This window comes from Natrix helvetica, assembly GCF_964273705.1.
Source record: "Natrix helvetica genome assembly, chromosome: 6".
In the NCBI taxonomy this organism is placed as follows: Eukaryota; Metazoa; Chordata; class Lepidosauria; order Squamata; family Natricidae; genus Natrix; species Natrix helvetica.
Window position 1 is genome coordinate 15003709 of NC_138553.1, and position 27253 is coordinate 15030961.

A 27253-nucleotide genomic window follows, 5' to 3' on the forward strand; every position below is an offset into this window, starting at 1 on the left:
AAAATAGAATACATTCATCAAGAATCATAAGATCCAGCACTTAGTGATAGCCATAGGTTATGAATAAGCAATCAAATTATACTAGGAAACAAATAAAACAATATAAATTTTAAGTATACTGCAACATGGTTATAGTCATCAGTGGAAAGAGATAGGTACTAGGAAGGAAGAGAAGAATAATAGTAATTCAGTCTTAGTAGATAATTTGACAATGTTGTGGGGATTGGTTGTTTAGCAGAGTGATGGCATTTGGGGAAAAACTGTTCTTGTGTCTAGTTGTCTTGGTGTGCAGTGCCCTATAGCATCGTTTTGAGGGTAAAAGTTGAAACAATTTATGTCCAGGATGTGAGAGGTCTGTAGATATTTTCACAGCCCTCTTTTTGACTCCTGCACTATAGAGGTCCTTGATGGAAGGCAGGTAATGAAACATCTGGGGGGGGGGGAACAATCAGGCTCAGAGAGCACCCAAGGCCCCCCAATCAGAAAGCTTTTTAAAAAGGTATTTTTCAACAAAGCCGGTTCTCAGGTGATATTGTAATTGGCTAATTTTGGCTAGATTAACCATTCCAGCAGTAGAGAGGAAGAAAGAAGGGAGTTCAGAAAAAGCTAAGAGTTGCTAGTTTCATTCCTGGGCATTGTATTTTGTTACCCTTTTAAAAAAATCTTCTAGCTCCAATTTTGTCAAAGCAGGACTTCTCAGAGCTAAGCCTTTTCCTTTTGATGCAAGGACAACTCCCAAGATGCTCAACAATGGCCATGCTAGTTGGAAATCCTGGTAGTTGAGGTTTACTCATCGGAAGGGGGTTATAGATTGGGAGAAAGTGACTCAGCTACTCAGAATACACTATGATACCAACCTTTCTTTCATAGTCTGATGACTCCACCTGAGGCACACCAGAGACAATGCCAAGAATCAGGAGATTCCTCAGTGCCAGTTTTTGTTATGGAAAAATGGAGTGAAACCTACATACCGGTATGTAAGCTTAATGCTTTATCTCCACATGTGGCTTTCCCACAGCAACTTTTCCCCTTCTTTCAACCTCTTGCCCCCAGGTGTTTATCCTTAAGACAGAATCACAGTATAAGAAAGAGAAGGAATTTCTGAAGCTGCCTTTCCAGGTGCTTTTTAAATTTAGGGTGAATTACAACGAATTAGATAGAGCCTGATCCTAGCCGTGAAAACAAAATTTAATACTGTGGCTGAGCTTTGGAATACTCAAAAGTGTGCATCTAAATTGAGTACAAAGTGCATTTTTGCTACACATCTAGAAAGCTGGCCAATCAGTATTATCATCATCAGAATTTTCTCCAACGCATCTCATTTTAAAAGGCAGTAATAAACTTTTAATTACTCAGTGATTAATGCTTTCTGAGAGCTCTTCAAGTTGGCAATATAGAGGTGAACTGATAAGAACATTGCCCAGATTGGGAAGATTATAATCATGGCAAGTGATTTAGATAGTATGCAAACAAATAAATGCACCCATGCTGATAAAGATAAAAAGATGCCCTCAAGTTGCCCTCAAGAGACAATCATGCATTTTTTTAAAGGAATATGTATGTTATCATTACCCAACCGCTCTTACTACAGCTTTTCCTTCCATCCTTTTGACTTTTACAAGACTCTTGACAGAAAGCAAAAGTAGCTGCTCTAATCTACACAACTGAAAGAAGTGAGAAACCAAGTGTTTTAAGCCATCTCAAACAAAATAGTTCCTTATTTAAAACAAACAAACAGAACCTTCATCAACTCATAGAGTTTATCATGCCGGCCAGCAAGAAATCAGCACACTTCCATTAATTCTTGCACCTAATAAGGTTGTTGACCAATCATTTTTTAATACTGCATCTTTTATACATATTTTACAGCAACACAGACCTGCTCGGGGTTGCAATTCCTCACATCTGGACAACATCAAGCCTGAAACTCTGATGAAACAACAGTTCAATTTGGCATTGCAGAATTTAATTAGGGATTAAATTAGGGATTTATCTGCCCCCACTAGTGCTCGTTTTGAGGAGTCTAATGCATTCAAGGTCTGCATGAAAATGTAGCCTCTTACTCTTAGGCAGATTTTCTGTCTCTACCCTATTTATTCTATCTCTATCTTGACAGCTGTTCTATTTCTACAGCAATGCCACCCAAATTGCTCTACTTTTCATTCCTGTGCTGGGTCTATTTTCCTGTTCCCTGCTCCAGAAACCACTTTCATTCCAACTGGTTTCACTCGACTTTTGAATCTCCATGCTCTTATGCAACATTCGTACTACTAACAATCCACTCCTCAGCTGTGTACAATTTATTTTTCTAAGAGTCTCTTCTCATCAGGGTTAAGTATCTGCCACTTTCCATCTAGCTTTGCTGCTTCCCTCTTAAAACAGAGGTCTTCAAACTTGGCAACTTTAAGACTTGTGGACTTCAACTCCCAGAATTCTGGCTGGGGAATTCTGGGAGTTGAAGTCCACAAGTCTTAAAGTTGCCAAGTTTGGGGACCTCTGCAAATACTTCCCAACCAGAACTTGTTCTGACCCTTTTTGTCCTTACAGTTTCCATCCCATCCCAGATGCCTTCAGGCAAACCATCCATGAACCTCTGATTGGCCACCAGTGTCCTTTGCCTTCTCACTTTCTCTTTCACTTACCAATGCTCATAACTCTGCCAAAGACAGATGTGTTGTCCACTGTGCTGCAGTTCCATCGCCTCTGCCTGAATTGGAATTGGCACTCTTTGATGGCGTTCTTAGCCCCCTCACCGATGTACATCATGTGTTCCTGATATAGTTGGCACAATTTCCTCTGGCCTGGGGACAGCCCTGGTAGTTGGCTACACACTGGTTGAGCTCCAATGATGTACATCTCGGGTCTCTGGATTGGATTCATCGCCAATGACCTGAAATGAGGAGAACATTGTCAAGAAATACATCCTTCCATTCCCCACCATCCAGTCCAGTGGTGAAATTCATTTTTTTTTACTACCGATTCTGTGGGTGTGGCTTGGTGAGCGTAGCAAGGGAAGGATACTGCAAAAATTCCATTCCCATCCCAATCCAGGGGAAGGATAGTGCAAAATCCCCACTCCTGGGGGAAGGATATTGCAAAATCTCCATTCCCACCCAGACTCTGGGTCCAGCCAGAATTGGTATTTGCCAGTTCTCCGAACTACTCAAAATTTCCACTACCGGTTCTTTAGAACCTGCTGAATTTCATCCCTGATCCAGTCAGAGCTGAAGAAGCTTCTTGGATGAGAAGCGAAACGTCTTCAAAGAAAAACCAGTTGCCTCTTGGGAAAAAAAGCACCTTTGGGATTGTCAAGAAATGCCTTTTTGGGGGGTGTTAAGGCTTTGTCTCTCAGCAGAACCAGTACATAAAAAGCCATAGACCTTTCCAAACACAAAGAGAATAGTTTGGAATGAGGAAGCTAAGGCTCCTTTATTTAAGGACAACCACGTAAGTGTCCAACTGGTTCATGTTTATTGAATCCCACCAGCTTCACCCTGAGATGGATAATTAAATAGAGCTTTGTCCTGGAACTAAGGAGCTGAATTAACTATCAACCAAGGACCTTTCCCACAAGTTAAGGGTCGGTCATACTCTTCAAGGAAAGCCTCGTTTGACTGTGAGCTTTGGGAAAACTCTTTCCAGGTAGGTTGGCTTTGGGGCAAGTGGTCCTGAAGATGACCTTCTTCCCAGGCTTCAGTCCAGCAGCCATTGAATCTGCTCCAAAGCAAAGTTACCTGCAAACTGTTGCCTTGTACTGTATACTGGGGGCATGTAAGAGATTCCCTACATCAATAGGAAGGGTTGAGGAGGTGATGGCAGGGCGCTCCAAGAAGTAAGTGTGTGTGTTTGTGTGTGTGTGTGTGTGTCTAGGGGGGGGTGGAGGGAGGAACAAGGTTTTGGGAGTGTCTCATTCTCTAGAGGGAAAGAAACGCGCAATCAGTTATTTCATTTTATAAACGGCAGGGCTTCCAAAGGGCAAGGCACTGATTGGACCCCCGCGAACAGCTTGGATTTCTTTCAACCGAGGCGACTGAGAAAAGTTAAAGAGAAAAAACAATTTTTAGAAGCACTTTTTAGAAAGTTCAAAGTGAGCCTCGCTTTCTCTCATTCTGCTACCCACCCACCCACCCACCCAAGGATGTCGACATCCCTTTATGGGTGCTTGGGTCTTTTCTCCACCCTCGCCTCCTCCTCCACCACCAAGAAAAAAGGAAAAAGGAAGGAAGGAACAGAAAAAAGAAAGAGAAAGGCAGAGAGAGTGTGTGAAAAGGAAGGAAGGAAGGAAGGAAGGGAGAGAGAGAGAAGAAAAGAAAAAAGAAAAAAGGAAGGAAGGAAGAAAAAGAAAAGAAAGGAAAAAGAAGGAAGGAAGAGAGAGAAAGAAGAGAGAAGAGAAAAGAAAGAAAGAAAGAGAAGAAAGAAAGGAAAAAGAAGGGAGAGAGAAAAAAGAGAAGAAAAAAGAAAAAAAGAAAGAGAGAGAAGGGAAAAAGGAAGGAAAGAGAGAGAGAAGAAAGAAAGGAAAAAGAAGGAAGGAAGGAAGGAAAGAGAGAGAGAGAGAAGAAAAGAAAAAGAAGGAAAGAGAGAGAGAAGAAAAGAAAAAGAAGGAAGGAAGGAAGGAAAGAAAGAAAGAAAGAAAGAAAGAAAGAAAGAAAGAAAGAGAGATTTAAGAAAGAAGGGAAAAAGAAGGAAAGAGAGAGAGAGAGAAGAAAGGAAAAAGAAGGAAGGAAAGAGAGAGAAAAGGAAAGAAAGAAAGAAAGAAAGAAAGAAAGAAAGAAAGAAAGAAAGAAAGAAAGAAAGAAAGAAAGAGAAAGAAAGAAACCCGACCCCACTCACCACCAAGAGCTGGCTTCGGCCAGGAGCTGCGTGTAGCCGCAGAGGAGAGCCAGGCGGAGGAGCAGTCGCGTCCCGGGCATGGTGCGCTTCCCGCGGCTCCCGCGCCTTTGCCCGGTTAGGCTGAGACTCAGCTGGGATCCCTGCAGGACAAGAAAGGCAGGAGGGAGGGGGGGAGTCAGGCGAAGAGGGGCAGGGGCGGCGGCGGCGGCGGCGGGGGTTGGGGGCTAAGCTTGAGTCCGGCGAGGGGGAAGGCTCTGACTGAGGAAGCTCGTGGCGCGCGCCCCCTCCTCCCTCGCCTTCCTCCGGCCAAGGACTCTCCCCCCCCCACTCCCCGCACCCGGCCCGCTCTCATCTCCCCCACACCCAAACCCCAGCCAGGTTGGGCGGAAAATCCGTAGTTTTCCCGCCCGCCCGAAGAGGGAAGGAAGAGGCCAGTACCAGTGAGGGAAAAGTTGCGCTTTTCCCTCCCAGGGCAGGTCAAGCCCTCAAAAGGAGCACATTGCACATGCTCAGAGGCCCTGGGTCCCCCTTGCCACCAAGGTTAGAGAAGAGGGAGAGTCAGGGGAGGGAGGGAGGGAGGGAGCGCCCCATCTTCTGGGTCCAGGAACTGGTGAGATCATTCATAAAGTATGACATGGCATAGATCAAAGGGGGCTGGCGGTGGGGGTAAGTGCTGACAAGGGAGAGATGGATCTGGTCTGAGTTAAAGCCAGCGAAACAAGAAAGGTGAAGGGAGGGGGGGGGGCTTTCCAGTATGATGGATGTTCTGATGATTTTTTGGAAGCCGTTTTCAAGGTAGAGGACCCTCTTTCAGGCAAGGGGGACGCTAGGTTTTTTCAAGTTAACGCACCAACGTCCCGTTTTAAGCAACCATTAAAAAAAAACAGCGGATACCACCCATTTTCAGACTCTTTCTGGCACGCCGATGAACAAATTGTTATGACCAATAACATCCAAACGTGAAGAGACTGGAAATGTCTAGTATGCCAGACTTAAAAAAAATAAATAAGTGTAGCAAACTTCTAGCTTTCTCTTCTGCACTTCAGTCTGCATTTTCCTTCCCTGAAGCTCAAGACTCTTTTTTCCCCCTGCCATAATTATCCCCAAGAAGAAGGTCCATGTCCTGGTTATTCTGACACGCGCACCAAGTGTTGTGCAATTAGCACAGATCCTTCCAGAAATCAACATTACTGGCTACTCCTTCCCGAAACGGGGGAGAAGGAAGCTCAGACAGATATACGGCCACCTGACAATTCAAAATGCTCTCTCTAGCTGGGCATTTCAATAATTGTTATGATTACAGTGTATATCTCTAACCGGAGCCCAGGAAAGAGCGAAAGCAGCAAACATCCTGCTGGCACCTTTATTAAGCTCTGCGGATTAGCGTGCACTTGCATCAGAGTCAAATGGATACCTGCGGCTAGTCCTGACTTTAAATCAAGTTCTATCAAAATTGCCGGCTTGCGTGCAGAAACAGTTGCTTGGCCTGGAAATATGCAATATTGATCGCACGGTCTCAGTCTAGAAACTGTTCCTCAGGCTTCCTCTGGAGATGCCAAATTATCATACGGCATATTGTGAGCAGTCAAATATTCTAAAGACCAGCATTTCTTTAGATCAGCTCTGACCACAGAGGGAGAAGGAGGAGGAAGAGAGGGAGGGAAGGAGGGAGTAGGAAAACTATTCTTATTCCTTTCGTAGCTAATCATCAACTCCATCCCTAAAACACAAGAATGGGAAGCTGGAAGGAGATCAGCTTCCCATACCACGTTTCTGCAGTTTACTCACTCCCATTCATACCGCCAGGACTTCATTTGCATACCGAGCCAGGAAGCTATGTTAATGCCAGGTCTCCCAATCCTAGACATGTGGATTCATAACACAGACTAGAGGCTATCTAATCTGAATAACCAGCGCTGTTTTGCCTTGTTCCACTACACACCGCCCGGATCAGCCTGAAAGTAAGGGGAGGAATTCTCAATTCAAAGGCAAGATTTCTAGGAAAGTGTGAACCCTTGCCCCGTTTAAAAATTAACCAGGAAGTGGGAACAACGTGGCTTTCGTGATTTATTTTTGTTTGGTTCCATACCAAAGAGCATCCCTTTGTCAAGAAGAATGCTAAAGAAATATTTGCTTATGAAGCGGTGTTAGCCTTTATTATCTGGGTTGGAGGATAATGCTGTTTCATACTAAAAACAGATTACCTAGCCATGTTGGCAAAGGATCCACTTTGAAAGTTTAGTAAATTGGGTCTTTTTTTTTTTTTTTTTTACTAGTGGAAGAGTTTAATGGCATCTGAAAAACAGATTTCTTGCAACCTCAGTTTAGATTTATGCTTTCATGGGCCCAAGTTCAGTTTGCCACTAATCAGATTTATGCAATGAGTATGCAATTCTGGAAAATGCTAAAGCTTCCCTGTTGCTTTGCTGTGGCTGGATTTATATTCAGAATTATGGGTTATTGAATAAGCCTCAGTGTCCAGCTTTCCACAGAAGGCTAAACCATAAATGGTATTTTACAAATCACAGTGATAGATTAGCCATCAAGAAAAGCCAATAATACATCACAACGCCCATTGTGATATTACACAACCTCTGTCAAAAAACAGTAAAAAAAAAGGGCCGAAAAACCTTTTCCTATTAGCAATCAATACTTCTAATCTCTATCTTTTAGTCTAGCAAAAACCCCAGAAACTGCAGATTTAAGGTACTTCCTAATAAGGCTTTTATTAGCAATTGTCCAGCATTTTCCATACAGCTAGGAAAGGGGATAGGCTTCTTAGTTTCTGCTTGCAACCCTCATTTATTTTCTACATTTTTTTCCCTTTGAGGAAGAAGAAAAGAAAGTCACCCTCACTTCACAATGGCTTTTGACTGGCTAGGAGCTAGCAATCTATGGTGCTTGGAAGTGTCCCTAATCTACCGTAAGAGATGTAAAGTGCAAAAAAGTCAACATTTAATGTTTCTAATTTTGATTAAAAGAAGACCCCAGCAAGCTTTTATAGGTCAAACTGTCAATAAGCATCTGTCTTTCAATAGCCCTCACTCTCATGTATTCCACATATTTTACTTAGGCGGTATTACAAGACTTCTGTGTAATTTTTATTCTCATTCATTCGTTTGATTTTTAGCCTGCTTTTATTTTTGGTGAATCAATCCAGTATATACCCGGCAAAAGACATTGATCCAACTTTTGGCTCTAGGTTTCTTCTAGGTTTCAAAGTGCAAATTCACACAGGTCTATATTTCGCTCATTTGGAGCAACCGCACCCATTGGAGATGGGTTTGTGTAACCACTGTTGATTGGACTTTCATATCCCCAAAAACCTGACCACCACTTCATGTTATGTATTTGGCGTGCAAGTCATCAATCAAGAAAGATGAATTTCTGGCACTCAAATCATGATCCCTGCTGATGCTGACATTCGGGTTCATATCCTGTTTTGATGGTAGGGACATGACACCTGCCACCCCCACTTCCCCTGCCCTGTCTCCGTTGTATCCTCTCCACCACCCTGGGAAGTAGATTGGCTGAAGAAATGGGGGCTGTGTTTTTGCATAATATGCTAATCAAAAATAAACAAAACACGACTGAAAGCATAACGTAACTGGTTTGATTTATGAACCACTGTTTAGCAGGTTGTGCAAGCATCTACACAAACTGATTTCAAATCATCCATTGGGCTTCACGGTTGAATAAGGATTTGAACATAAATGCTCTCTGCCTGGCACATTAACCCATACACCACACTGGCTTTACAGAGACGAGGCATCTATTCTACATCTCATGCCTTCTTTCATACAACCACTTTTTTTTGGGGGGGGGGGAAGTCATCCTAGGTAAGAGTTTGGGAGGGTAAACAATGGAACTTTTGCATACTCTTTTAGCATCTTCTGCCAGAATCATCTTTAGAGCTATGAGTCTTGTAGAAATCACTGTCAGGGAAAGACCATAGGTCTTAATTCCAAATGCACTTATAATCAGCTGTTGTTGTTAGTTGCAAAGTTGTGTCTGACTCATCGTGACCCCATAGACAACATTCCTCCAGGCCTTCCTGTCCTCTACCATCCTCTGGAGTCCAATTAAGATCACAGCTACTGCTTTGGTGACTCCATCCAGCCACCTCATTCTCTGTCGTCCCCTTCTTCTTTTGCCCTCAATCTTTCCCAGCATTGGGCTCTTCTCCAATGAGTCCTTCCTTCTCATTAGGTGGCCAAAGTATTTGAGTCTCATCTTCAGGATCTGGGCTTCTAAAGAACAGTCAGGGTTGATCTCCTTTGGGACTGACCGGTTTGATCGCCTTGCAGTCCAAGGGACTCGCAGGAGTAATCAGTAGTTAAAGTTAAGTTTATGGACTATTTAATCCAGGCCAAACTAATTTTAGCCTTTTGGGGAGGAAGGGTGTTGGGGGAAAAAAAGACAACCTTAACTCAAACTCAACCGAAATAAAGATTCCTAGCCATGGCATTGCCCATCAGGGGGCACCCTGAGACGCTTCTGTTCCACTTCCTGTTCCTGTTGGAGTTAGGGGTTATACTACTATAAATGCACCGCCTAGGCTCCAAGGAAGGCAGATCAAACAGAGCAACCCTTTGTCATTCAGAGCCTTCCTAGAAATGACCTGGTCTCTATGGCATGGGAATAAAAGCTCTCCCTACAACTCCTCCCCAAAATAAACCTCCTCTTCAAAAGGACTCCTTACAATACGCCTTCACACTCCCAATTCCACCCCCACCCCCACCCCCACCCCTTAGGGCAGGAGGTCCATGGACGTAAAGTAGTAGTAGAGAAAAGCAACCAAGATGGAACAGATAGGACTGGCACCAGCAGAGCTGAGTTTAATGGCTTTCTGGGAGGGTTTGCTGGCTGGGAAAGAGGCAAACTTCAAAGGCTTCGCTACTCCAAACAGCAGATCAAGTAAGCTTGGCTAGAGATTATTGCACACCACTTCCTAATGTCATCTCCACTCTATGTTGGGAGAAAAATTTTCCTTGCAGTTTCTAAACCAGCCTCTCCCAACCACAAAGAAAGGGGCTCGCGACAGTTTTCCCCTCACTTTTTCCCAGGCTACACAGAAACTGGGTTTCATGCCATTGGGAGAAATGTCCTTGCTAACTTCCTACAATGCTAAATAAAAAATAACAAGCGGCATATCAGGATACATATTGTTGAGTTCTCGGCGTTCTTAGAAACTGTAGCCAACAAGGAGAGAAAACTCTGGTTCCCCAATGCTACTGGGACATGTAGTTTAGCAACATCTGAAGTGCCACCAGTTGCCAATCCCTGCGCTAAATCATGTCTTGCTTAAACAGAATTTAACAAACCATGGCATAGTAGTACAGCCACAGATAACCTACCTGCTTTGGAGTGGGGTGAGAGTCAACTGGAAACTAGCATAATCCTCGGTTCAACATTGAAATCAATCTCACTTTAACACACACACACACACACACACACACACACACACACACACACACAGAGCTACCTAACCTTGTTTAAAACAGCAGGAGATCATATTCAGGAGTTGTTCATGTCAAGCTTATCTTTTATCTGTAAGGCTCACCAACACTATGCCTTCTAGAGAAGTGACATCACCAACACCCATAATTCCCAAGAGTGGGTTGATGAGAAGCAATATAGACCTAGCCTTGGGGATGGGAAAGGAATGGAACAAACCATTAAAGGGGAAGAGGTCTCAGAAAAGATTATCCCCAGTTCTGAGAAAGAAAAAAGTACGGGAAAAACACTCAAAATATCTCCCATTAATTTTGATTGGTGTAAGATTTGGGTCAAATATTTTTGCCACCTAATGAGAAGGAAGGACTCACTGGAGAAGAGCCTAATGCTGGGAAAGACTGAGGGCAAAAGAAGAAGGGGACGACAGAGAATGAGATGGATGGATGGATGGAGTCACCGAAGCAGTAGGCATGATCTTAAATGGACTCCAGAGGATGGTAGAGGACAGGAAGGCCTGGAGGAACATTGTCCACGGGTGGCGAAGGGTTGGACACAACGGCAACTAACAACGACACACCAACATTTCCTACCTGCCAACTGAAAGTGTCTCTAATGAGGGTCTCTACATTTATACAATTGTTTATACAATTGGAGCCATATCCTTCGCATGTGCTATTGCATCCAGCTTAGTTCTTTGACCATTCCCTGTGGCAGTAGTTTTCTAAACTAGGGAAAGGTAAGTAGGGATGTGCTGTCTATCCATGTATAAATTACCTTTTGTAGATACATATATTTCATAGCTATGGTGCTGGAGAAGACTCCTGTGAGTCCCTTGGACTGCAAGATGATCAAACCGGTCGGTCCTAGAGGATATCAACCCTGACTGCTCTTTAGAAGTACGGATCCTGAAGCTGAAACTCAAATACTTTGGCCACCTAATGAGAAGGAAGGACTACCTGGAGAAGAGCCTAATGCTGGGAAAAATGGAGGGCAAAAGAAGAAAGGGACGACAGAGAATGAGGTGGCTGGATGGAGTCATCGAAGCAGTTGGCGTGAGCTTAAACGGACTCTGGAGGATGGTAGAGGACAGGAAGGCCTGGAGGAGCGTTGTCCATGACTTCGCAACTAACAATAACAAATTAGATTTTTTTGGAGGGGAGAGAGAAAATCCGACAGGCTTTCAAGATTCTGATATCCCACTCTACAACATTTATGGAATCCTATTGTTCTATTTTTTTGAGCTGGTCTACCTCAAAAGGCTGATACCCAATACATAAGTCAGTGTGGACTAAAAGTTGCTGCGTTCCTGCAGAATAGCAGCTTATGGTTGGACGGCCAAGAAAAATAGATCCAACTCCTGTTCCTCATCTCTCTAGGTGCCCTCCCTGTTCCTCTGAGACCAGACAGAGACCAAGTGACCGCAGAAACATCTCCACTTAGGCCAGGATACCCATCTTCCTAAATTGGCCCTGTGTCTATTTGCTTTTTTCTTTTCTCAGCACCGGTTTTTTTCCAGTCGGACATTTTCCCAGACCAGCCCTCTGGCCAAGGATCTGTGGAAGGTGACCTGAGCTTTAGCCAACAGGTTCAAACCTGTTGCCTCCCCCTTTCACCCCCATCCCAACTTTCCCCTTCAGTGATTCTTGGTCTGCAACCCGCATATTTATGCTCAAGGTATGCAATCTCCTAAACAGCAGCAGGAGCAATCATCAATCACCCAGTTCAGCAGTTCAGGGGCCACTGAAGCAATTCCTTTTTCCAATCTACTGCTACAGTAAAGCTGTTGTTTGTTTGCACCCGAAGACGTATCGGTGGTCATATGGTTGGCATGACTAAAAGCCGAAAGCACACAGAACGCTGTTACCGTCCCACCAAAGGTGGTCACTGCTTTTCTACTTGCATTTTGTACGTGTTTTCGAACTGCTAGGTTGACAGAAGCTGGGACAAGTAACGGGAGCTGACTCCTGGAGATCCTTCCGTTCACAAGCCATTAAAGTTCATGGAACTGCTTAGCACTAACTTGGCACACCAAACTCCAATTCACGACTTGAAAGACAGCTTCTCCAATTGGGTGTCCTTCACACATTACAGTTCCCAGAATTCTCGATTGTGCTGAACCAGTGTTTCTCAAACTTGGCGACTTTAAGTCCTGTGGACTTCAACTCCCAGAATCCCCCAGCCAGCATAGCTGGCTGGGGAATTCTGGGAGTTGAAGTCCACAGGACTTAAAGTCGCCAAGTTTGAGAAACACTGTGCTGAACCATGACTTTGGCCATGTTGAAGGCACTGGGCTGAGGAAGACTGAACATGGGGAAAATATGTATTTACCCTATTTCTTAACTGTTCAAATCTTGGGACTTTGGGCAATGTGCAACAGAGAACAAACCAACCAAAGACATAGAAATAGTAAATTAATGAATTAATGATATAAGAAGAATATTCAGGTAGAGAGGAGTCGTGTTTACCTATCAGCTGAAATCAAAAGCTCATTGAAAGGTTACACAAAGTTTTCACAAACCTTCTTGAAGACAAGTAAAAAATATGCCTTCCAAGACTTTAGGGCAGGGGTCAGCAACCTTAAACACTCAAAGAGCCACAAAGGTCTTAACCAGAAGCCTCCCCCCCCCCCCCCCCCGAATCAAATCTGGAACCAACTGGAAGCCCGGTCCCCCACCATAGAGTCTCCTCCTAGGGTAATGTCCTTTTTCCTCTACCTGTCCTAACTGAAAGCCCTATCAATTGTGCAGCCGACCAACGACAGTGAGCGGCAGTAGAGGTATGAAAGAGCCACATGTGGCTCCAGAGCTGCGAGTTGCCGACCCCTGCTTTAGGGCAGGGGTGTCCAAACGTGGGAACTTTAAGACTTATGGACTTCAACTCCCAGAATTCTCCAGCCACCATGCATTGGCTGGCTGGCTGGGGAATTCTGGGAGTTGAAATCCACAAGCCTTAAAGTTCCCACGTTTGGACACCCCTGCTTTAGACTAACACATCCCCACACACCACAATATGGGGGCACCCCAGAGAAGATCTGCCACTCATCCAAGTCCCAGAATCCTTGCAATGAGAAGGAAGGAACTCTTAGCAGGCCTCCTCAAGACAGCTAATCTGTATTAGTGTAGTGAATTATGCGAAGCCATGCCTGATACAAGAGTCATCCTGATACAACATACATTCTGGTTTAAAGCCCACATTTTTTTTTATTCTTGACTATCTGCTTACCCCCCCCCCCCCCCCCATCATCCACAGCCACCACTCTTTTTCACCTCCTCCAGTCAAAGTAGATCCCAATCAGACCTGGACTATGCCACCAAGAAAGTTTCACACCCCATGCTATTTTCTTGCATGGATTGCGTGTGCAATGGAATTTCCCTGGAAGCTGTTGCTTGACTACTTGTTTTGGGATAGGACTTTCATTCCTACTTGTTTGTCTTCAAAGTCTCAATATTATTCCTCAAACTTCTACCAGACAAGACAGATTATATGGTAGTATCCTATTTTGACATCACTGAAGATTTTGGTGGCGATACCAATGACAACATAGAGATGAAGTGATAAAGGAATTGCACAACAGCTTGTCCTCAGGGAGAATGTGTTGCTCATTTCTGCCTCCAGCAGAATGTTTTTAGACCCAAATGAGCTGTATTTGAATCCTGCTTTTTTTTAAAACTTCAAGCACTACAGTAACCAAGCAGACGACAATGGAATCTTTCATTCCATATTTTATCTTTTAGATAACATGGATGCAGTAGTTATTCCCATAAAAGAAATTCATGTAGATCAGGATTCAACTGTGTGGTCTTTGGGGTTCTCTGAGCTTGTTTTCTTGCCAATGTTTCATTAGCCAACTAGGTAGCATAAACCCCACTCCCTTCTAGCCTTGATGATGTTATCTAGTTGGGTAATGAAACATCTGTAAGAATACAACCAAGCCAGAGGTGGGGTGCTCCTGGTTCGGCCCGGTTCAGCTGAACTGGTAGCGGTGATTTGACCTGGATCGCAGAACCCGCAGCAAGCCAGGCCAGCCACGCCCCCAAACTGGTTCACGGTCTCTTCTGCCGTTGCTGACATGTTTCTGGGCATGTGCAGAACATTTTTTAGTCAACTGTGCATGCGCAGAAACCCACCCCTAAACCAAGATCAGAAAGCACCAAGGACACAACAGTAGATATTGGCAGGACTTTTCTGGAGCAAAGGTTTAATTTAGTATCTTCTTGTTCCTTATTCTGTATCTCTTATTCTGCTTGTTAAGATAGTGATTTTTTAAAATAGATTTGAAACCTGAAATATTTTTGTTGGGCATGCTTTAAGAAAACTATAATAAGGGTAACATATATTTGGTTTTACGTATCCTAACAGTAGTTAGGTTTGTATATGCACAATGTTGGAAAAACCCAGAAACTCCTGCAGATGATATTATAATAAAAAAAAAAAAATCTGGAATGTGCAGAGATGGATAGGTTAACCCTAAAAATTAAAGGAAAAGAAGATTCGGATTATTTTACAACATGGGAATTATTCTACAATTGGTTAAATGACTGATATAGAAGAGTGGAATTAGATGAAATAGGGTCTACATGAGAAAGAAAAACAGATGGTGTTTTTATTGGTGGTTGTATAATCGATACTATAATGGAAGATAATGTACATTGTAAAGATGATCGATATTATCGCATATATATATATATAAATATATATATGTATGTATTACGTCACAACCCCTGGTATGCCCAAATATGGGAGGAAGCATACTGCTTCCCTTTTCTGTCTTTTGGCTTACCCTAGGAGCCATCCAGGCAGAAAGCCATTTTTTTTATGTTGTCCTTGTTACATTTGTGTTGCATTTGCAAATGTATTTATTTATCAGCACAGATGCAACACACACACACACACATATATGTATGTATATGTATGAATATATGTATGTATGTATGTATATATAATAAAACAATAAAAATATTTTTTAAAAAAGGATAGTGATTTTTCACATGCATTGCTCATATAAAAGATAATTCTGTCCTTTCTCTCAGGACACTTATTGTTGTTACTGCATTTTAATTGCCATGATTAGTATCTTGTTTTTTTTAAAATAACGTATCTGATTAAGATTTCAAACACATTCTAAAAAAGCAGGATAGTCTCATACTCTTTACCTAGGGATAAAAAACTGAATCTGTGTTAGACTTTGCCTCCTTAAAACATGATGCTACAGTTTTTCAACTATTAGCATGAATGGAAGATAGTAATGCAAACTTTACATACATGTGTGGATGAGTATTCTGTTTCCAATTAATTTCAAATCAAGTTTTTTAAAATCATGACACAGTACAGAGAGTATTCTAATCAAGAGGAAGGAGGATGTAGAATAGTGTTTTATATGCTGGCTGGGGAATTCTGGGAATTGACATCCACGCATCTTAAGCTGCCAAGTCTGAAAACTGCTGGTGCAGGATATACAGCATTACTATATTTATGTATATGCAATTTATACAGGACAAACCGAGATAATTGGGTCTCTGCCTCAAAGTTGCTTACAGAACTGAAGAAGCTTCTTGGATGAGAAGCGAAACATCTTCAAGGAAAAACCAAAATCCTTTTGATTTAGCACCTTTGGGACAACCATGACCTGGATGACTGAGAATCTCCACAGATAGTTTAAAGCACTCTTCCAATGTGACACCTTTTGTGACTGAAACACGAGATCCTAGCCAGCTTAAGTGTAAGCAGAAATGCTTGGGAGAAGAGAGGAAAAAAACAGTGTTCCAATATCTCAGGGGTTGCCACAAAGAAGAAACTATTCTCCAGGGCACCTGATGGTAGAACAAGAAGCAATGGGTGGTAACTAATCAAGGAGAGAAGCAACTTAGAACTAAGGAGAAATTTCCTGACAGTGAGGGCAATTAATCAGTGGAACAGCTTGCCTCCAGAAGTTGTGAATGCCCCAACACTGGAAGTCTTTAAGAAGATGTTGGATAGCCATTTGTCTGAAATGGTATAGGGTTTCCTGCCTAGGCAGGGGGTTGGACTAGAAGACCTCCAAGGTCCCTTCCAACTCTACTATTGTATTATTGTATTAACACAATAAAGAATGTTGATTAATAAATGCTAGCAAATGCTACTATAAACACTTCACTGTAATTGAGATGAAGCCAAAATGGATTTTAACAAGGATTCATAGATCGAGAAAAACAACAACAGATTTGTGTTTTACTAAAATAGCAGGATTTTTAACAACAAAACCAGAATAAAAACTCACTTTTTATATTAAATAGAATAAAACATTCTTGTAAGATGCGTCAATTTCTTTTTGTAATTGCTTAGAATTAGGCACCACAAGCTTAGAAATTACTATCGCAGGTTACGGTGCTTCTTTTTCCTATTCCGTATTTTCTTTTCTGTCGAAGTAAGTGACTCACAATGTAAGATACTGGCCCCAGAGTTTTGCAACCAAAAATCAGGCAATCCTCCTGCCTGTACTTTAATCTTAGCTAAAAGAGAATACAGAATAACAGAATTGAAAGGGACCGTGGAGATCTTCTAGTCCCGTGATGGCGAACCTGTGGCACGCGGAGGCATATTTGCTGGCATGCCAGTCATCAGCTCCGATGCACATGCGCACACCAGCCAGCTGATTTTCTGAAGCCCAGGGAGGGTGAAAACGCCCCCCCCCCCCGGCCCTCTGGAGGTCCGGAAGTTTGTTCCTGAACTTCTGGTTGGCTTGTTGGAGCCGTTTTTCGGCCTCCCCAGCCTCCGGAGGCTTTCCTGAAGCCTAGGGAGGGCAAAAAACGGCCCCAATGGTAAGGTGACCAACAGTCCTCCTTTAGGGAGGACAGTCCTTCTTTTGTAAGTTCTGTCCTCCCTCGAAAAGTGTCCTCCTACATGTCCTCCTTTTTGATATTTGAAGGCTAATATGTTGCGCGTTATATGACGTATTTTATTAAACAGTTTTTAATGGTGTTTTTTTTACTTCATCGCAAGTATATTCAACAGATATTGAATCTTGTGTTGAATTTTTATCTAAAGAAATGCTAGACATTAAAATAGACAACAATTGTCTCTTTGAAGAAATTAGAAGACTGAATGTATATTTAAATTCTGAAAAATTAATACAATGGGAAAATCAACATGTTGAAATTGATAAAAGATGGGTGGATATTTTCAGCCATTTCAAAAATGAACATATTCCATGTGAACATTTATTTATACTTGTTCAATTTACGTTGTGCTGCTCTGGAACTAATGCAGCAGTTGAAAGAGTTTTTTTCAATTGCCAATGATTTTTCGACAAGTGAGAAATTGAGATTGAATGTTGATACTCTAGCTGCAGCATTTGCCGTAAAATTCAATATGAAGGATATTTCTTGTTCAGATATTTCCAAAATATTGTTAGAAGATGATACATTGACAAAAAATATTAATTCAATGGAAAAGTACTCATTTAAATAATAATTAACAGGCATGTAAGCATAATTACAATATAAAATGTTGCAAATGTTTTATTATGCATATATCATATTTTAGTGTATTATTGTTGCAATGAATAAAATATTTCTTTTATTTACGATATTTTTTTTTCAATTTATTTGTCCTCCTTTTCATTGTAAAAAAGTTGGTCACCTTACCAATGGGCCAACCAGAATTTTAGAAACGATCCATTTCCGGCTTCTGGAGGGCCTCCAGGGGGGGTCAGGAGGGGGCCATTTACAGCCTTCCCCAGGCTTCAGGAAAGACTCTGGAGCCTGGGGGGGTCATGCGTGCGTGCATGGGCGGGAGGACACACAAGCATGTGCAGGTGGGCGGGGAGGATTGAATTGGTGTGGGCACACGGGAGCAAGCGATAGCATGCACATGCATAATTTTGGCACACCATAAGAGAAAGGTTCACCATCACTGTTCTAGTCCAACCCCAGCTCACACAGGAAAACCTTTTTTGGCTGCCGTGCCAAAGAACAGGAGTGTCGTGCACCGACATGCCACACCATAATGCTATGCGTGTGGACCCCCCACAGCACACGGGCATGCGCGGTGATCAGTGACCCTCCCCGCCGCTTTTGCCGCAGTTTTTTCCGCCTTCCCCAGGCTCCAGAGGCTTTCTAGGAGCCTGGGGAGGGCGAAAACAGCCTCCTCGCAACCCCCCAGACGCCCTCTGGAGGCCTCAGGAGCTTCCTTGAAACCTCTGGAGGGCAAAAAATGGAACCCGAAAGTTTGGGAATGGTGACTTCCGGTTTGTCTGTAGGGCCGATTTTCGCCCTCCGGAGCCTTCAGGGTCCTTCCGGCTCTGGAGGGTGAAAAAAGGTCCTATGAGCAAACCGGAAGTCCATTCCCAAATTTCCGGTTTGCCCATAGGGTCGGTTCTTGATGTTTTTTCTAGGCTTAAGGGAAGCTTCCGGAAGGCGAAAAACGGCCTCAAAAGAAGGCTGAAATCAGCTGGCCAGCGTGCGCATGCGCGCTGGCCAGCTGACAGGGCAACACCTTGCATGCCCTGACAAATGGCTTCGTCTGCCACCTGTGACACCCATGCCATAGGTTCACCATCACGGACCTATACCATTCTGAACAAATGGCACCTACAACTTCTGGAGGAAAGCCATTTTCACTGTCTCCTTAATTCTAGGTTGAATAAGTTTCCATCTCTTTCTTCTTGTCCTGCCTTCAGGTGCTTTGGAGAAGAGATGGGCACACAGACACACACAGGCATGCTCTATATGTCCTCAAATATTGGAACACTGCTATCATGTCTCCCCATGTCCTTCTTCTCATGAAACTAGACATTCCCAGTTCCTGCAACCGTTCTTCATATGATTTAGCCTCCAGTCCCTTAATCATCTTTGTTGCTCTTCTCTGCACCCTCATCTAGAGTCTCAACATCTTTTTCTGTATCGTGGTGACCAAAACTGGACACAATATTCCAAGCGTGGCCTTACCAAAATGATACTAACATTTCATGCGACCTTGATAATATCCCTCTGTTGAAGGGCTAGGTGGAGTTTTACCGAGAAATCCAAATCAATTAAAAAAAAAAAAAAAGTAAAACCCATCCCAAACTTGTAAACTGGAGAGCACTGGAGGCTAGTCTGGAAACAGCGGCTGATGTCTCACCTTGAGGTCAGAAACCCTGGTTAGATGATCTGATTTATGATTCACTTTCTGATAGGCAGAACAGTGCCTGCTTGCCTATTGAACTTTAGCCTCTCTTGATCAATCTACACTAATCTGGTCTCCGGCTGACCCTGATATAGGTCAGGTTGATAAAGCTCTGTGACTTTGCTTTGTATGTAGCTCCTCTTTTCAGCTTAAGGCCCTGCCACTAAAGGGCCTCCGCAATAATCACTCTTATTTTCTCTCCTGGTTCTTACTTCCCTTTTGCTTTTGGGGCTCCTGTTGAAAGTGGCGGCCTTTTGCAGGGGTGGGCTTCAAAAATTGCAGCAACAGGTTTGCTGCCCCATTGCTGGGTGGGCTATGGTGGGCATAGCCTCCCACTGGCATCATGGGGGCAGGGGGGTGTTTTTACCCTTCCCAGGCTCCAGAGGCTTTCTTTGAGCCTCCAGGAGGGTGAAAACTGCTTCCCCCAGGCTCCAGAGGCTGGAAACTGCCGTACCGGAGTCTGCCCGGAGCACCAGGTACTGTTCCGGTACGGTGCTCCGGAGGGCCCACCCCGCTTCTTCCTGTCTTTAAACTCTTTGGCGCTTCCGTGCATGCCATGTACTGTGCCTGCATGCCACTCCGCTGAGCAGCTGGAGCATTGTGGAGGCGTCACTGGACGGTAAAACCCATGCGTGTGCTGCACGTGTTCATGTGGAGGACACCCGGCCCCGTTGCAACAGTACTAGTTGCAATGGGATTCGGAACCCACCACTGAGCAGTATATAAGTGTAAGAGTTATTGCTAATGCTATTAAGATGCTTGCCTCACACTCAGGAGGCTGCAAGTTCAATCCTAGGCAGTGGCAGAAGTTTCTCTATCCTGGTGCAAAAATAAAATATCTGCTACAAATAATCTTTGCGCCAGGATACAGAAAATTTTGCCGCTTCCTAGGATTGAACTCTTAGCCTTCTGAGTGCAAGGTAAGCATCTTAATAGCAATAGCAATCACACACACACACACACACACACACACACACCTTTCCAGTACGCCAATGCTTCTGGATTTCCCCCTTCTTGTAAAATATTAGCAGTTACCTAGGTGATAAAACAGAACCTTTTGACAGCTTATTTGTTAATGGGAGAGCACACTAAGAATGTAAATTGAAGATGCTGATTTGAGGACGCTGATTATAACTCTTACCATTTTTAATTGAAAGCATGGCAAAAACATAGTCATGCAATTCAAGAGGAGAGACAGGTGCAGCTCAGGTGCGTTACAGGGCAAGTTCTATGGCCATACATTGCATAGGTATACTGGGAGGATTTGGAGGGAGGGAGGGGGGGTTATAAGCAACCTTTGAGGTTTGGTGGAATCTCACTCTTCTATTTCTTGGAATTTGGGATGATGGGATCTTGCTCCAAAAGTGTAACGTTGTCTTCATGGGCGGTGGTATTCACTTACCTTCCGGTTCGCAAATGTGAGCCTGCTAAGCCTTCCATGCATGTGCTTTTGGCGAAAAAAGGGCCTAAATGGGATGCCATAGTGTTGGGGCGGGTAGGTGGAGCCATCCACGATTTCCGCTACTGGTTACGGCGAACTGGTCCTAACCAGTAGAATACCACCTCTGATTGTCTTTGTGAGTTTCTTTCTCATGGAGAGTAATCTAATAATGCTTGGCAAGTAAATTTTCATTTGATGACAACACCCATAATTCATAACTGTAACTTCATGTTCAGTAAAACTAACCTGCACTCCCACGATGTGCGTCCTGTGAGTATATCAACATTCAGCAGACATACATAAATTACACCCAGACTTATTTCTGAAAACTGATGTTTCAGTATGAAACCTTAATTGTTGGGCAATTAGTAGAATAAGCTGCTTAAATTAGTTTCTGCACTGACGAGTTCTATTTTCAAAATGGGAGTCCAAGTGATGTATGGTTCCAGCTTTAATTAAACAAAAACTTAAAAAAAAAGAATGAAATATCCCTAAAATGATGCATTAAGCCTCCAACAGATTTCCTCAAACTATTTTATTTAACTCTCAAACCCGGAAAGAAAGAAAAAGACGCAAAGATTTCAAGCTTGTCCCCAAATGTAGCATCGCTGCACCAGTCCTACATCTTTCCTGAATTAAATTTTTAAAACAAACCAACAGTTAGCATTAACGTACACTAGCTAGTGTAAGCAGTGGAATTCAATCTCTCCATTTGGGTGTCCAGGATTAAAATCTTAAACACACAACAGCTTCTTTGAAAAAGCTTGAATGCACCTTCTCCTTTCCTTTCTACCTGCCAGTTGCATTTTCATAATAGTCTTTCCCAGTTATCTGGGGTCCTTGTTATGCCTGGGATTCCCGTAAACCACAGCTGTTTTGCAACCGTTCATCGGATAAACAATTTTTGAGTTCACCCCTCAAGCCACAAACCATAGCTGATAGCCTACAATGGTTGTTTATTTATAACATACCAAGCCACAAATAAATCAGCCACATTATGGCTAAGGGCAATTGGCAAAACAGCCGCGGTAGTGTCACTTCTTCAGGCTTCCTGAAGCTATCAAAAATGTCACTGCTTTCATCTCAAGATCTCCAGCAGTTTTATACTAGACAGCGCAAATTCCAGAAAGCGGTATGAGCCGCATTAAGTTCTGTGTGGGTTAGATCAGTTTAAAAAAATAAAAACAAAAACAGCAGAGAAAAAGATGTGTGTGAATGAATTTGATGGGAAAGGAAAAATCCGAGAGGAGCAGTCAGCAGCGTCAGATGTCCTGGGGCTAGAGAGGATGAGCTGCAGAAAACAGCCATAAAAATGCCTACCGCTTATATAAGGTCTTGCATACATGAGCGAACAACGATGAGCAAAGAGTCCGTTTGAAAAAAAAAAAAGAACATAAAAGTTAAGGGCAAGCTGTTTAAAATGTCTCAAAGACCACCATGGGTGGTGGGAGAAAACTCTGGATCAGTTACGTCATAGGACTTGAATACCCTCAGAAATAATACAAAAAGCTGTTCCTAACTTAGTGCCTTCTAGATGTATGGAAATTACAATTCCCAGATTTCCCAGACTACACTCACTGGGTGTTGTGATCTTAAACACATCTGGAAGGACGCTGGATTGGAGATGGCTGGCCTCAGGACACTTAGGCAAAACTTCATGAAGCTGAGGGTTAGGTCAATTTCTCCTGAACTCCAATTACAATGAAAGTGATTTTCACCTTTCTCTTTCTAAATCATAAATTAAGGCTTATAAAGCAATAATGACTGGATTGGGAAGGATGGTAAATCTACCACAAATATCACTTCCTGATATTCCTAACCACTGGGTTCACACATACTGTATTAATATAGAGCTATGTTTTATCTGTTGAGTTGGAATTGACTGCATTCATACAACAGGTTACACCATAACCCATGGCTATTAAACCACAGTGACTGGAGTCATACAATGGATGGATTGAGTTATAATCTGGTTTGATTCATCTTGGCTTAGTGTGTTGTTTGACTCTATGCAACTGTAGCTTAGTCAACAAACCATAAATAAAAGCAAGCAGTTATGGCCTTAGACAGCGCACCATAGTTAAACCATAACTTAGTGCTGGGTTCACGAATGGCTTCTTTAACATTATTTGTTTAACAGAACATATTTGGCTAGGATTAACTATTACTCCAAGCCAGAAACCATAATTTATAAGTTGTAAGAGATGGAAGTCTAAGAGCATATACTACCTCAAAAAACAGCCAAATCACAGAAACTTTGATCCAGGTTGTTGAGCCATAGAAACATTCGGCCTTGCATAAACACCAGCTATTTCACGGTGTCTGCCACATTAACTAAATAAAGGCTTACAGGCAATATGGCATTTTGTGGACACCTTCTTGGCATCTATCGGCTCAACTGTTCCACACCTGAAGGCCAGAGAGTCAGGTTTTCCAATAAAAAAGATTTTCATAAATGGGCAGAAGCATTTTGAAGAGTTAGAGCTTTTGTGTTACTACTACCGTGTTTCCCCGAAAATAAGACAGGGTCTTGTTTTCTTTTGACCCCCCAAAAAATATTGATTGGGTCTTATTATCGGGGGGGCTTATTGTTTTGGGGTTGTCAGGTGGCTGCTCTCTTGCGAGCGGGTGCCTGAAGAGCCAAGCACAGCCTCGGGGGCAAATGGCTGTGTTGCGCTGTCACCAGCCATGAGGTGACCACGCTCACGAGCAGCCACCCGGCAACCCCCCTTTCCAGCCGGGCAGAGTGCCACTGACGGACCCAGTGATATCCCAAAGCCGCTAAGCCACATGGTGCTCTGCCCTCCCCCCAGCTCTCACCACTTCATGCATTCGGGATACCCTTAGGTCAGTGCATGGCGCTCTGTCCGGCTGGAAAGGGAGGTTGCCTGAGTGCCTGCTCCGTCCCCAGCTGGTGTACCTCCCAACCTCACCATGCTCTGGCCCATGGTGCGCTCCGAGCATAACCTATTCTCCGGCTTCCAAACTCTGGAGATCCGCAGCCGAGTCTTTCAGCAGCGGATGCTCTGGGAGTACACTCTATGGTTGTGGGCTGGCTGAGGCAGAGCGCACTCCAAGAGCATACAACCATAGAACATATTCACAGAGTGGCTTTGGAAGCCACAGAAAAAGCCATGCGGCGGCGGCGGCAGTGGAGATGCCCTGGCTCTGCAGGGAGAATTAGGCAAAGGCATTGTGAGGCTGGCAGGTGCGCGAGCGGGGAGCGGAAAAGCAGCTCATGCACCCTCCCTCTCCAGCCATGCAGAACCCCATTCCCTGACCTAGGGACATTCTGAAGGCGCCAAGCAGCTCATGCAGCTTGGCCATACCCCTAGGTCAGTGAATGGCGCTGTGCCTGGCTGGAAAGGGGAGTTGCCGGGCGGCTGCTCATGAGTGTGGTCACCTCATGGCTGCTGAGTAGTGCTGCTGCGATAGCGCAACACAGCCGTTCGACCAAGGCTGTGCCCAGCTCGCTTGCAAGAGAGCAGCCACCTGGCAACCCTCCTCTCAAGTTGGCCACAGCACCGCTCACCGACCTAGCGGTATCCCGAAGGCACCAAGCAAAACGAGACTTGGCCCCTCACCCCATTCCTGCGGCTTGGCGCCTTCGGGATACCGCTAGGTAGGTGAGTGGCGCTCTGCCTGACTGGAGGGGGTTTGTCCAGGGGGCTTATTTTTGGGGGAGGGCTTACAGTTTTGCCCACCCGAAAAATGTGGCATGGTCTTAATATCAGGAGATGTTGTATTTTTGGGGAAACACGGTAAAAGCTGTGCAATATATCCCTATTATCAATACAGGCAGTCCTCGACTTACAACCGCAGTGGGGCCCCAAATCTCTGTCACTGAGCAAGACATCGGTTAAGCGAATTTTGCTCCATTTCACGATCTTTCCCACCATGGTTGTTCAGTGAATCACTGCCATTGTGAACTTAGTAACACAGTTGTTAAGGGAATCTGGCTTCTCCATTGACTTTGTTTGTCAGAAGGTCGCAAAACAGGATCACATGATCCCTGAACACTGCAACCGTCATAAATATGAGTCAGTTGCCATGAGGATCATTCGAAACAATCCAACAGAATATTTTAAAGCAGTTAACAAACAAATCAATTAAAAGCAAACAAGTTATTTCTCTGTTTCAGGTCTCCACATGAGCTCTTAGTTACTGGACTATTGACATCAGTGAACTAAAAAAACTTTCCTCTTGTAGCTTCTACTGAGGTAAGTTGTAGCAAGAAGAAAGTGATATTCTACTGAAAATTTTGCTCCCCAGGCCTAGTTCTGTTATCAGACAGGGATGCTATCTTTGTTTATTTCCCACTGTTATTCATACCATTGTGGATAATGACGCATGTCCCCGAATAGAAAATTGCATTACTGCTGAATCATTTAGAATGAACCTCAAAGATATATTTCAGTGTGATCTTTACCATTCTTGCCATCTTGAAGATCTCGCTAGACAGCCTTCCCCAACTTGGCACCCTCTAGATGTATTGTATTACAATTACCATCAGTCACAGCCAACATGACTTAAAGGTAAAGGTTCCCCTCATACATATGTGCTAGTCAATCCCAGCTCTAGGGGGTGGTGCTCATCTCCGTTTCAAAGCTGAAGAGCCAGCGCTGTCCGAAGACATCTCCGCAGTCATGTGGCCGGCATGACTAAACGCCGAAGGCGCACGGAACGCTGTTACCTTCCCACCAAAGGTGGTTCCTCTTTTTCTACTTGCATTTTTACATGCTTTCGAACTGCTAGGTTGGCAGAAGCTGGGACAAGTACCGGGAGCTCACTCTGTTATGCGGTACCAGGGATTCAAACTACCGACCTTTCAGATCGACATCTTAGCCACTAAGCCATCGTGTCCCTAACATGCTGTACATACACATACATACATGCATGCACATATATAAGCAGTAGCTGCAAAAAACTCTGCTTGATGAAATAGGAAGAGTATGGAAAGCATCACTTATTATGTTAAGGTGGCAAAAAGTACAACAGATGCAGTGAGTCTTGAATGCAGTTCACAGTGATAGTAATTTCTAAAATATTAATTTTACTGAAGGAATGTTAGCCATTTTCTTATGTTCCTGGCATCCTTCTGTAACCCTTGAAGGAGGTTTAAAGGGCAACCTGAACAATGTGTTAAAGAGAACTATAGACTAGACCAGTACCTTGAATGAGAAGTCATTAGAAGCAATGAATAAGAATAGCATGGCAACAAACATATTTTAAAAATGCCTAATCAGCAAGATCAAATGATATAACTTAACTTTCCATTGTGTCATTTGAAGCCCAAGATTGAATGGCCTCACAGGTATCTCTCTGCATGTAGAAAAGATCAGTTCAGCATGAAAAGTGTACAATAGCTTTCTACAAGAGGGGCTGTATTCTTTATGAAGAATACACGGAAAGACAAATTTCAAACAATACATTACATTCTTTAGTTACAGCATAATATACAGCCAACAAACAAAACAATTTTGCAATGTGAATAGATGATTATGTAAACTGATCCTGAACCAAATGGTGGAAATAGATGAAGGATGGATAGAGATAGCTAGCTAGCTGGACAGATGGACAGATAGATAGACAGACAGACGATGATAGATAGATAGATAGATAGATAGATAGATAGATAGATAGATAGATAGATAGATAGATAGATAGATAGATAGATAGATAGATAGATAGGCAGTTCTCTGTTCAAGGCTACGAGATCTATGCTGCATTATTCAATAATTTCCTTGATTTTCTTAAAAACTACTAAAATAATAAGTTGAAAATACAATTTAAACAATTCAAACAAGTTATGTATAAAAAAGAACAAATAATGAGTAAAAATATGGGAAAAATATGGCATACAACAGAATTATCCTGCTATTTCTATGAAAAAAGAACAGTACTTACATTTTTGTGCTTATTACTAGAACATATAGAATGTAGGCCATACAGAATCATGTTGCCTGATCTTTTCAGTAATAATGAGCTAGTTCAAAGATGACAAAATTTCATTAATATTAGAGTCTGATTCAGCCAGTAGAGGGCAACAAAGAGTTAAGAGTTTTCTCTATCTCTGTGCTGTCATCTCCTGGTTGATCAAATTCTTGCAACTTTATATGGATCATCTGAATTGGATTAGTCAGCATGGTTCAAGCACAACATAGAACAGGGGTATCAAACACAAGGCCCGCAGGCCCCATGTGGGCTGTGATGTGGTTGGATCTGGCCTACGGGGCCATCCTGGAAAATGTAAGGGGCCAGCCCGCGTCACTTTGGCCCAGTCTACCCAATGCAAAGAGGAAACATCAGGCCAGTGTGGCTTTGGCCCGGTCTACCCAGTGTGAAGAGGAAACATGCCAGCAGATTGGGGAGTGGCGTCAA

General features: G+C 43.3%; 1 protein-coding gene across 8 annotated transcripts in view; it reads right to left on the reverse strand.

The window, feature by feature from the left end:
- The window catches only part of WNT5B (Wnt family member 5B), a 128783-nt gene that overhangs the window by 23658 nt on the left and 77872 nt on the right, over positions 1 to 27253 (reverse strand). For 4 of the 8 annotated variants that reach the window (XM_081957263.1, XM_081957269.1, XM_081957262.1 and 1 more), the window contains exons 2-3: positions 4831 to 4970; positions 2643 to 2890 (exon numbers count right to left, since the gene is read on the reverse strand). In XM_081957263.1, the coding sequence (XP_081813389.1) occupies positions 2643 to 2890; positions 4831 to 4970 (388 nt within the window). Of the gene's footprint in view, positions 1 to 2642; positions 2891 to 4830; positions 4971 to 5268; positions 5292 to 10187; positions 10437 to 27253 lie in introns of those variants that run through there. The other 4 variants (XM_081957265.1, XM_081957267.1, XM_081957264.1 and 1 more) reach the window with 4 other exon arrangements.